Below are 12016 nucleotides of genomic sequence, written 5' to 3'. Positions count from 1 at the left end.
AGGGTTGGGTTCTCCCTCTGTCACCCAGGCTGGAGGGCAGTGGCACCATCATAGCTCACTATAGCCCCAAACTACTCGATTCAAGTGATCCTCCTGCTTCAGCCTCCCAAGTAGCTGGGACCACAGGCACATGCCACCACACTCAGTTAATTTTTCCTAGAAACATAGTCTCATTCTGTTTCCCTGAGCTGATCTCCATCTCTTGGCCTCAAGTGATCCTCCTGCCTTGGCCTCCCAAAGTGCTTGGATTACAAGCCTTACCCACCACATCCAGACTGCTCTTAAAATTATACCCAATTTTTATGCTTTTCAGGGGCAAGTATCTTATTTAAATAGTTTTTTAAATAAATGGGAATATATGGGATTCCATGGTCTCATTTTTTTTGTCCATTGTTATTTGAACCATCCCAGCTTCACTACTTGGTTCAGCACTGTACATCAGCAACAAGCAAAAATGTATAGCCTTACTATATGCCTAGGCCTATGCTCAGGGCTCGAGAGAGGACCACATGGCCATAGTTCAAGAAGTCCATAATTATAAAAGTCAAATAATAAAAATAGCAAAAAGATTATGTGACTGACATAGCTAGAGGTCAAAGAAAGGAGAGATCACACTTCAGCAAAGAGTAACAAAAATCTTCTCAGGAAATTTAGGACTTGTACTGGGAGCCTATATACATATGTATACCAAAGGACTTGCTGAACTATTTAACTAGGAGAATACACATTTGCTAAAAACTCACAGAACTATACACTAAAAAGGGTGAGATTTACTACATACAAATTATAAGTTAAATAAAACAAGGGAAAAATTCACATTTAAATGATAACTTGGAAGACAATTTGACATTTTCTATGAAATTTAAAACACACATGCTCTATGACTTAGAAATTCTACTTCTAGAAACTTATTTTCCAGTTGTATCTGCAGGGTCCACAAGTATCCATTGTATAAGAGGAAACTCATTGCAGCATCATTTATAAAATTTAAAAATTTAGTGTTTGTTTAATGGAATAATAAATAGTAAACACTTAGGTATAGTGTTAGAAGTCTAATAGCAAACATTAAAAACTATAAACATCCAAAATTAGTTCTGGGAGACAAGCTGCACATATCAGGATGCCAATAACTGCAACTTCTCAACCTATCATAAATTATTCACTGCTCACAACCTATTCAAAAAAATTTCCAAACACATCTAAGTACAGAAATGGTTTTCTGTTCTCCAAGCTTAATCATTATCAACGAACCATGTACTCATGTACCATGAATGACAATACAGACATCTACAGCCAGGCATGATATACAGCCACACAGTGATGGTGATTTACCCACCACTGGCACCAATGTGTGCTATTGTGCACAAAATCTATTCTGAGTATCTGCTGATTTAACTTTTCAACATCCATTTTCTAGAAGTAAGACAAGGTAAAGAGAGAGAAGAACCAATGGAAGAGCTCACATGTTTCAATAATCATATGTCAGAAACTAAGTGAAGGCCATTCTGTGCATAATACAAATCATGATGGCCTGAAAGGAAAAAATAATAAATTCTAAACTTTGGTATAACAAAAAATAAATAAATTTAAATCACTATTAAAATTTTTTTAAATAAAATAATAAGAAGGGGAAATATTTGCAATACTTGTGGACAAAGGACAAATGCCTTTAATATTAAAATCTCTTACCAATAAACAATGGAAAGTAACCAAATTAGAAAAAGCACAAGAAATTTACAGACGAGCTAAAGACAACTAAGAGCAAGTACAATCATGGGTTTTTATTAAACATTAAAAAAAATGACCTATCAATTTGTATCTACAAATAAAACAAGGCCAGGTGCAGTGGCTCATGCCTGTAGTCCCAACTACTTGGGAGGCTGAGGCAGGAGGATTGCTTGAGCCCAGGAGTTTGAGGTTGCTGTGAGCTGGGCTGATGCCACTGCTTTCTACCCAGGGTGACAGAATGAGACTCTGTCTTATAAAATAAAATAAAAGGCATGGGGCAGGGGAAGAGAGACACTTATACCCAGTGTTTGTACAGGCAATTGGTTTTCTCACACATGAATTAATATACCCTTTTTAAAAGGCAAAGGAGTATTTTCAATATATAAAATATTTTCCATCACTATGGTAAGGAAATGAAAACCAGAAAGAATACATAAGATGTACACAACATTTCACTCCCAGGGAGTTATCCTTGAGAAATATTTACGCCACATAAATATATGTGTAGCTTTTCTAGCAACACTATTTGTAATACAAAAAAATATAAACAACTAAAAGTTTATCAAAAAGGGACTAAAAGTGAAAACTATGGTACATCCGTGGACATTTATAAGAACTATACAGTCGATAAAAAATAAAATCAGTTTAATGATAAGAAGATGCTAAAGATGCACTATTAACTGCTAAAGATGCAGCAGTTGCAGAATGACATGTGCAGGATGCCACTGCACATGGACCCTCTACAGATGGATTATGACTCCAGGTGTGAAAAAAACAAATACCCTGAATGATAATAGTAATTAAATGTGGGGTTAGACTGAAAGAAAGGGAAGGGCATTCATTATCCACTGCCTTATTTAGTGTTTTAATTTTAATAGTAAGAGTGTTTTACTTTTGAAATCAGAAAATAGATTTTTTTTTTTTTGAGACAGAGTCTTGCTCTGTTGCCCAGGCTAGAGTGCTGTGGCGTCACCCTAGCTCACAGCAACCTCAGACTCTTGGGCTCAAGCAATCCTACTGTCTCAGCCTCCCGAGTAGCTGGGACTACAGGCATGCGCCAACATGCCCGGCTAATTTTTTCTATATATATGTTTAGTTGTCTGGTTAATTTCTTTCTATATTTTTAGTAGAGATGGGGTCTCGCTCTTGCTCAGGCTGGTCTCGAATTCCTGACCTCGAGCGATCCTCCCACCTCCCAGCCTCCCAGATTGCTAGGATTACAGGCGTTAGCCACTGCACCCAGCCAGAAAATATTTTAAGTGCATAGTCATGATGGGAGAACAAAAAATTAATTACGTCTCATTAGGAAGACCTGTTCTAAAAATGCAAAGCTTTGAATCCCTCTTGTACATAAACAACCTAGATCAGCCAAAATCCCTACCAAAATGTTCACAAGATCCAGTGTTCACTTCACCTAAAGGACATAAAGGGACATAAGAAACTCAAGGCATGAGGATGCCACATTAAAACACGAGTTCAACAACACTAACATTTTTAAAGTTGTATTTAAAATAAAAATATGACAACACTCATAAAAGTGAGAGGTCACAAATGAGTAACTGATAAAATATTTTCCATTGCTATTTGTTATATAAGCATATCTCGGATATGCTACAGGTTCAGTTTCAGACCACTGCAATATAGAAAATGTTTTGGTATCCCAGGGCATATAAAATTTATGTTTACACCATATAGTAATTCATTAAGTGTATAATAGCATTATGCTTAAAAAAATATACATATCATACCTTAATTTTACAATACTTTATTGCTAAAGCATGCTAATGGTCATCTGAACCTTCTAATTCTCTTGCTATTTCTACCACATCTGCAGTGACTTCCTCCACTGAAGTCCTGAACCCAAAGTTATTCATGAGGGTTGGAATCAATTTCCTCCAAACTCCTGTTAGTGTTGATGTTTTGACCTCCTCCCATGAATCATGAATGTTCTTAATGGTGAATACTTTCCAAAAGGAGTTAGGGCCTTGCTCTGGATTAGGCTTTGGCTTAAGGGACTGTTGTGGCTGGTTTGTTCTTCTATCCAGACCACTAAGACTTTCTCCCTACCAGCAATAATACTGTTTTGCTTTCTTATCATCTGTGTGTTCACTGCAATAGCACGTTTAATTTCCTTCATGAACTTTTCCTCTACATTCACAGCTTGGTTGTTTGGTGCAAGAGGCCTAGCTGTCAGCCTATCTTGGCTTTCAACATGCCTTCCTCACTAAGCTTCATCATTTCTAGCTTTGGATTTCGAGTGAGAGACATGCAACTCTTCTGTTCCACTGACCAGTTACAGGCCATTGCAGGGTTATTAACTGGCTTTATTTCAATACTGTTGTGTCTCAGGGAATAGGGAAACCCAAGGAGAGGGAGAGAAACAGGGAATCGCTGGTTGGTGGAGCAGTCAGAACACACAAAACCTTTATCAATTATGTTTGCCATCTTATATGGATATGGTTCGAGGTGCCCCAAAATAATCATCATAGTAACATCAAAGATCACCATAACAAATATCCTAATAGGGAAAAGTTTGAACATCGTAAAAATTACTGAAATGTGACACAGAGACATGAAGTGAGCGCATGCTGATGGAAAAATAGAGCCAATAGACTTGCTCAAAATAGGGTTGCTACAAACCCTCAATTTTTAAGAAAACTAAATATCTACAAAGTGCAATAAAGTAAAATGCAATAAAATGAAGTATGCCTATATTTCTAAAATTGGATGTGCTTATAACTTTTAAACTTTACCCTGAAAGTTACTTCTTCCACATGAGGATAAGAATGGGAGTTTCAAGATATATTTGTTTTCATAGGACTACAAACCCAAAAAAAAACTTACCTTCTACAAGCATTTCTGGAATGTCTGCTTGATATCTAGGTCCCACTCTGATTTCACCTTTGTCAGCTAATAGTGTTTTCAATGAGGGGTCATAGACCAGTGAGTAGAAAAAGCTATCCTGAAAAAATGACAGAAAATATCTAAGTAAACTTAATTCCTTCTACTTTTTTTGATAAAACAATAAAATCAATGTCATAATAATGAAACATAAAACCTCAGAGAGTACATAAAATTTTGTTTTTATAAATAAATTTATAAAACTTCAAGGAGAGTATAGTGTCACTGTCATCATGTAAAACAGTGCAAAATTAAATCAAGCCCAAAGAACTATCTTGAAATAAAGTAGATTATGAAGTTTTATTGTTTCAGTCTAAAAGAAAACCATTTACTCTCTAAAACAGAGTTTCAAAAGTTAGTAAAATGAAACCATAACTCAAAGTTAAGACACCTAAAATCAAGTCCTCTTCTAAAGTCCACAGCAAACAACACAGATGCCTTCATGGATAGCAGGCACTCTTACTTTTGGAGTATTCATCCTACATTTCATTCAAAATACTAAAAGGTACATATATCTCACATTATACTATGCAAGAACTGAACTTACATGGAATTTACTTATTAATATCACTTTGCAAAGACTGAGTTAAACGTTTATTGATTATAATTCTGTAGTTTTCCTCTAAATTCTGAAGCATACATATGTATATATAGACAGGTATATAAACATAACTATATACACTACCATCAGCAGCACAAACTCTAAACTTTCTAGCAGTCTCTTAAAAAGTTTAAATGCCCTAGTTACAGAGGCTAATGGATAAAATGACTTGCCTACCAGTCCTTTGCTGAATTCTGTATAACCACAGAAGGCTATCTGAACCAGCAAAATCCTGTCTTCTGCTTCCACTGTGTTCCCAAAGGTCACCTACTGCACAATTCTGTATTATATCCTGGAAGGGCCTATTCCTACCATCAGCACTTTACCTAGACCCAGCCAAGCAAGCAGCAAGTAAGAGATAATCTTTCAGACTGTAAAGCTCTCTCATTCTGGGAGTTCTTACATACTGTTGTAGAGTAGGACTAAAACAATATTTTAGTTTGTTTGATGGTGACTTGTTTTTTGCTCTTAGCTAACAGCCAAATTCCGCTTTTGTACACAAAGCTTGCTTGCTTATTGCTTGATTACGATAAAGAGCTAAAACCATGCTCAAATGCAGTTAAAAAAAAAAAGAAAAAAAACCGCACTGCAGGTGGCTTCCTGATAGGGAGGCCGGCTGTGCAGGGCGAGTGTCCTTGGGGAGAGAATCTCCTGGGAGGGAATCTCTTGGGAAAGAGTCTCTTATCAAAAATAACTAGCAACAGACTCCAGCAAAAAAAAAGTATAAAAGCTTTGTTTTTACCCCAGGGCGGGGTCCTGGTTCGTAAAGAGACCACTGCGTTGGTGCTCTGGGACCTGGACCCTAGCTCGAGCTAGTCAAAATAAAACTCCTTTGCCTTTGCAGCCTCAGTGACTCTGTCTTTCTGTTCCCGGGGCCGAGGGGAACCGGCTCTAACACTGTGATAAGGGAAAAGGGAAAAAAACAAAGTTATTTCACCCACTAAGAAATTATATGATGTATTTTAATTATGGGTCAGTGTCAGGAGAAAAGATTAAGAAGTAAAACTGTCTAAAAGTCACACCAATGTATGACAATTTACGCATATTTTAAAAATGCTATCTAAGGAAAAGAAAAAGTTTGCAGAAATATATTACCCAACCTGCTTAACAAAGTTACAGGGGTAATCACTATGTAATCAAAGTTGTTTCATTTTTTTGTTTATTTTGCTTTATAGATATGACCAATGACGTATATCTCTGTTGCCACTGGCTCACAATCAGATGTAAAACAGAATTACGTCGGGTCACTTTTAATCAGTAAAACCTGTTAGCATGGTATCCTAATAAAAATAAGATTTTGCCATTCTCTACAGTAAAATGAAATGAAATGGTTATTTAGGCTGCATAAGTTGCTTACAATCCTTTGATTTGTATGTATTAATATGAGAAAATACAAAGTATGTTTAGTTTATAATAGAAGCTACAAAAAAAGAAGAAAACATTCCAAGAGTATTTAGATGGGCCGATTTCAAGAACGTAGAGAGTTGAAAGTTAAGAAAGATGACTACAAAGTTGCTCTTTGGTTTACCATCTTCAAGTATGCCAATCCCAACATTTTAATATGCCTAAAATACAGGACAGATTTCTCCAGAATGGTCTTGTAATAAAGTAGCAAATCTAGGCCTGGCGTGATGGCTCACACCTGAAATCCTAGCACTCTGGGAGGTCGAGGGAGGATCACTTGAGGTCAGGAGTTCCAGGCCAGCTTGAAGAAGAGCGAGACTCTTCTCTACTGAAAACAGAAAAAGTTAGCTGGGTGTTGTAGTGCATGCCTGTAGTCCCAGCTACTTGGGAGGCTGAGGCAAGACGATTATTTGAGCCCAGGAGTTTGAGGTGGCAGTGAGCTATGATAACGTCACTGCACTTTGGCCCCAGCAACAGAGTGAGACTATCAAAAAAAAAAAAAAAGTAGGAAATCTAATTCACAAAAAGTGTTTTTCTAATTGAATAAAGTATTAATATATTATACAAACAGTTTTATTTTTCCTAAACTGCCCCTCATACACACAAGAAAATGTTTCTTTTAAATATACTGTCAGAGGTCACTTCCTGTCCCAGAGATCAATAAAGTAGTAAGAGGTGAAAAAATCAAGTGGATAGAATTTACTCACAACTGTAAAATTCTAAAGATCTTCACTAGTTTTCACCTACTAAAGATCTTAGCATATACAAATTACCAACAACCAATTAGAAGCAAAATAGTAACACTTTTTTCTGAATTCCTCTTAACAAATACACCAATAAAATACAATGAAACACTGAATGTTTTGCCTTTTTATTCCTCTTCTTTTTTTTTTTGGTCCTTTTTATTTCTGCTTCTGTGAATTAATGATAATTTCTGCACATTATCATTATTCATATTCTGTTGGATAGACTGATAACAAAAGCCTACCTTCTAAATTTCACAAAGATAAGTTACAAAGACTATTAACCTTTTTTTCTGCCTTGGATATGTATTTTCCTTTTTTTTTCTTTTTATTTTAAAATTATTATATTGCTTTCTTCTCTATTTTTTACCAGGCAGACAACTAAAAGGAGTATTTTCCTTTTTGTTTTCTTTATTAGGTTTTCTAATGTTTTCTTCATCTGAGATAAAGGGATAAAAGTTGAGTAAAGTAAGAAAGATTTTTTTAAAAGGATATGTGTCCCTTTAATTCTATAAAAACCAAATGCTCATATGTAATAAGGATTTGGGGGAGGGGGAAATCATAAAGATTAAACATTGAAGCATCACTGACAGTGAAATATTTTTCCAATAGTAATACAAATGATATTATTTTAAAGGTCAACTGAAATTATGCAAAACATGGAATATTTTGTTAACAAGAATTTCCTCCCTTCAATGAACACAAGCTCTAATTCAACCTGTTACATATGCTTCTTGTTGAGTTTTAGTGAAAAATATTTTTAAATGACAAAAAAAAAATTTAAGATTCCAGGGAAGGAAGCAGACTACCAATGATAAAATCTCATCTGGAAAGAGTCTAAAAGAAAAACTATTTAAAAAACAAAAAGGGAACGAAATATACTAAAATATTAATTTCATAAAGCTAAAAAATATTTATCAACTATCAACTAAATCATGTCCTATATTTTATAAAGTCTTTCATTACGAAACAAAAGACAGACCCAGGAGGTTTTGCTACCTCTTGTCTCAGTTAACCAGAAAAGTAAAACTAGCTAAATGCATTCTAGTCATCATAGTTTTGGAATAATACTGCTATAATGGTGCAATAACACTTTGGTGTAAAAAGAAATAAATTTGAAGGTATGGGCTTCACGTGAAATAAATACAAAAAAAACCTACAGAAAAAGTATGGTTGTGAATTACCTCTTTATCAAGATATGATAATACGGATTCTGTCTCATTCAGAAGGGCAACACTGCATTTTCCCCTGTAGAAAGAGAAAAAAAAAAGTAAGAAGGGCTACTTTTCATCTTCTCAGTGATGACATACAGAAAATTAAGAATACTAAAAATGCAGAACTGGTACTAAGAAGCTAGATGGCAGCTGGAAATACATTTAAATGTATTAATATATATTCAGACTACTTAGGTCTGCTTTATAATCCTGGTGTTGAGTAACCTATAAAATAAGGTTATCGTTGTAGGCACTTATTTATGGAGAGGCTAGCCTGTGGAAGGAATTGTGTTGTGAGTAAACCCTTATAAGACAGAACATTTTATATGTATTTCCTAATTATTAAAGAAAAAAAACAAGCACAATGAGACCTTTAAACTAACAGTCAGTTTCTGAATCTACAAACAGGTATTATAAGATAATTTTATACAAGGGATCGTCAGACAAACACCATAAAAACTGGTGCCTAAAATAATGTCCAGATTTTTTTTAAATAGCCACTGTAGGCAGGGTGTGGTGGCTCACGCCTGTAATCCTAGCACTCTGGGAGGCTGAGGCAGGCAGATTGTTTGAGTTCAGGACCAGCCTGAGCAAGAGCGAGATCCCATCTCTACTAAAATATAAAGAAATTATATGGACAGCTAAAAATATATAGAGAAAAAATTAGCCGGGCATAGTGGCACATGCCTGTAGTCCCAGCTACTTGGGAGGCTGAGGCAGGAGGATTGCTTGAGTCCAGGAGTCTGAGGTTGCTGTGAGCTAGGCTGATGCCACAGCACTCTAGCCTGGGCAACAGAGTGAGTCTCTGTCTCAAAAAAAAAAAAAGAGTTAAAAATAAAAGAGTTAAAAAAAACAGCCACTGCATATGACAACCTAAAAATAATACATTGTTTATGAATTATCAGGATATAACTAATTTACCTTTACTGAAATTACTCTAAAGACTAGTTAATGGCTGGGTGCAGTGGCTGTAATCCTAGCACTTTGAAAGGCCAAGGAGGGAGGGAGGATCACTTGAGGTCAGGAGTTCAAGACCAACCTGAGCAACACATTGAGGCCCCATCTCTATGAAAAAATTAAAAAATTAGCCAAGTATGGTGGTGTGCACCTGTAGTCCCAGCTATTTAGGAGGCTGAGGCAGGAGGATGCTTTTGAGCCTAGGATTTCAGAGCTTCAGTGAGCTATGATCAGGCTGCTGCACTCTAGCCTAGGCAACAGAGCCAGATTGTCTCAAAAAAGAAAAATTAAATTTAAATTTAAAATTTAATTAAAATTTAAACACGAGAAACTTCTATAGAGCAAGGGGCAAAAACAAAGATCTACAGATTCATGGACCTTGAAGTCTGACAGCATTTACCTTTAATCTGAGTTTGGAAAGGAATATCTATTTTTTAAAGGCTTGATAATAAATAGACTTCGAGAAAAATTAAGGTTATCCAGGTGATTTATTACAAGCACTTTCAAAATGATCCTCACCAACTTGAAAAATTCAATACAGCCACAAATCTGACAGGAGAATTTTGATAGATTATTCAAGTTACAGATACAATATTATAAAAACATTTGGTTTTCTAAAGGAAAAGTCACAACGTCCCCCAAAACCAACATGTGAAAACAAATGTATATAATATGTAATCATATACACATTATATAGGAAGCTGTAAAAGCTTGCTGTTGGATTACCATAGTGAAATATAATTCATAGAAAAAAATTACCAAAAGCAAAATAAAATACCAAAGAAGAAGTGCTAACACATAGGTCAAAAGTTAGTTTTCTAAACATTTTTACAACTCTATACCCCTTAAATCTAAAAAATTCCCCTCATAAAAACATCTTCCTCTGATAACGGTCATAGGTTAAAGTCATTTAGAATGCTTTCTCTGAGAGCATGTGGTATTTCCATATTATCCTGACAAATCTCTAATTTGGTTACCAGAGGAGTTATAAAGATTTTCTTGTTTTGTTAATGTATTTTATTCATGCATATTAGTGAAGCAGAAAAATTAACATTACTTTAGCACACACAACAACACTCATTCAAAGTCAACAATTACCTAACATGCTCTTACAAAGGACAGAATTGCAACCACAGAAATTGCTCTGCTGCCATTAGCACATCTATAGCTGCCATGGAATAACTAGGATGACACATGACTGTATACTCACACATGCAATATGCTTAAATAATAAATAGGGTTTCTAAAAATAGTTTTCATTTACTTTTTTCCCTTCAATCAGATCTGACAAAGCAATATTTTTAACACTTAATCACCTAGAAGAAATAAAACCCTTCTTTTTTTTACCACTGGTTATTTGTTAAGGCTAGTCAAGTGAAGCGATGGAAGTGAAGAGGGAACAAAGAATTTTTTAACTGGTTATGATCAATTCATTGTAAATACCACTGCACTGGGACCAGCCAATACCACTGTCTCTGAAAGCCACTTGAATTTTAAGCCACTTTAATTTTAAGACACTGAAAATTCATATAAATATAAACAATATAACATACTTTAAAAAGCCTCCTCCATATGATCTGAAATGACAAAAGAATTTAAACTAAACTATCAAATCCTTATTTTGGTAATTATATTAGGAGATAAGAAAACACTGGTTGTACTAAAATTTAAATTGTTTTGGAGAATGTAGTTCTTATGCAAACATGAAAGGATAATAGGAGATTTTAGTTCTTAAATTTTCTTTAATATAGCTATATTATACTTTTACCCAAATTAAAAATGAAAATCTAACATTTAAAATTTTCATGTATGTACATTAACAGCTAACAAAGAGGTTGAGTCAGAATTATTTTATAAAGTAAATATGAATGTGTAATTAACATATGTACCACCATGCCAAGAGTTGTTGATAAAAGAGGTTTAAAAAGAAACTTAAAGCCTTGATTTCCTTTATGCCAAACAAATCTTGGCTCACAGATAAAAAACATGGTAAATTCTAAGCTAACCCCAACCTAAAGGAACTATTATAAAATTCTAAATATAGACATCCCAACCGATTTATACTGAGCCTCAAGCAATGAACCTAATTGTGTTTCTTCCACAATAGTTTAATCCTTAAAGAATAAAGATATCCAACATAATATGAAGCATATCTAAGAATACAACATAAAAAAGATAACCCCGGGCCCATATAATCATTCATAATGCTTTTCTACATAGAACCACAAAGGAATACAAAATTGTTATAAAGAAAATATACTTTCTCACAATTCTTTCAAAAAGTTTTTGAAAATATACTGTTTCAGAGACTGTGCAGACTGCAGACATATGAATAAATAATTATGACACAACATAGTCCAATGTCTAATGGCAAGTGCTAATCAGTCTGGAATCTGCTACTTGTATATCCATTACAATGTCATAGATTAAAAACCATATGTAAAAATTTACATACAGGTTATATATTT

At 34.7% G+C, this 12016-nt stretch overlaps 1 protein-coding gene across 5 annotated transcripts in view; it reads right to left on the bottom strand.

Annotated features, from left to right (window-relative positions):
- Positions 1-12016, bottom strand: part of MTA3 (metastasis associated 1 family member 3) — a 224326-nt gene that overhangs the window by 105329 nt on the left and 106981 nt on the right. For all 5 annotated transcript variants that reach the window (XM_045549481.1, XM_045549482.1, XM_045549484.1 and 2 more), the window contains 2 exons: positions 8562-8625; positions 4573-4690 (listed from right to left, as the gene is read on the bottom strand). In XM_045549481.1, the coding sequence (XP_045405437.1) occupies positions 4573-4690; positions 8562-8625 (182 nt within the window). The remainder of the gene's footprint in view (positions 1-4572; positions 4691-8561; positions 8626-12016) is intronic.

This window comes from Lemur catta, chromosome 4, assembly GCF_020740605.2.
Source record: "Lemur catta isolate mLemCat1 chromosome 4, mLemCat1.pri, whole genome shotgun sequence".
NCBI classification, from domain to species: domain Eukaryota; kingdom Metazoa; phylum Chordata; class Mammalia; order Primates; family Lemuridae; genus Lemur; species Lemur catta.
Note: the sequence above shows the minus strand (reverse complement) of the source record. Positions and strands in the feature narration are given on the sequence as shown.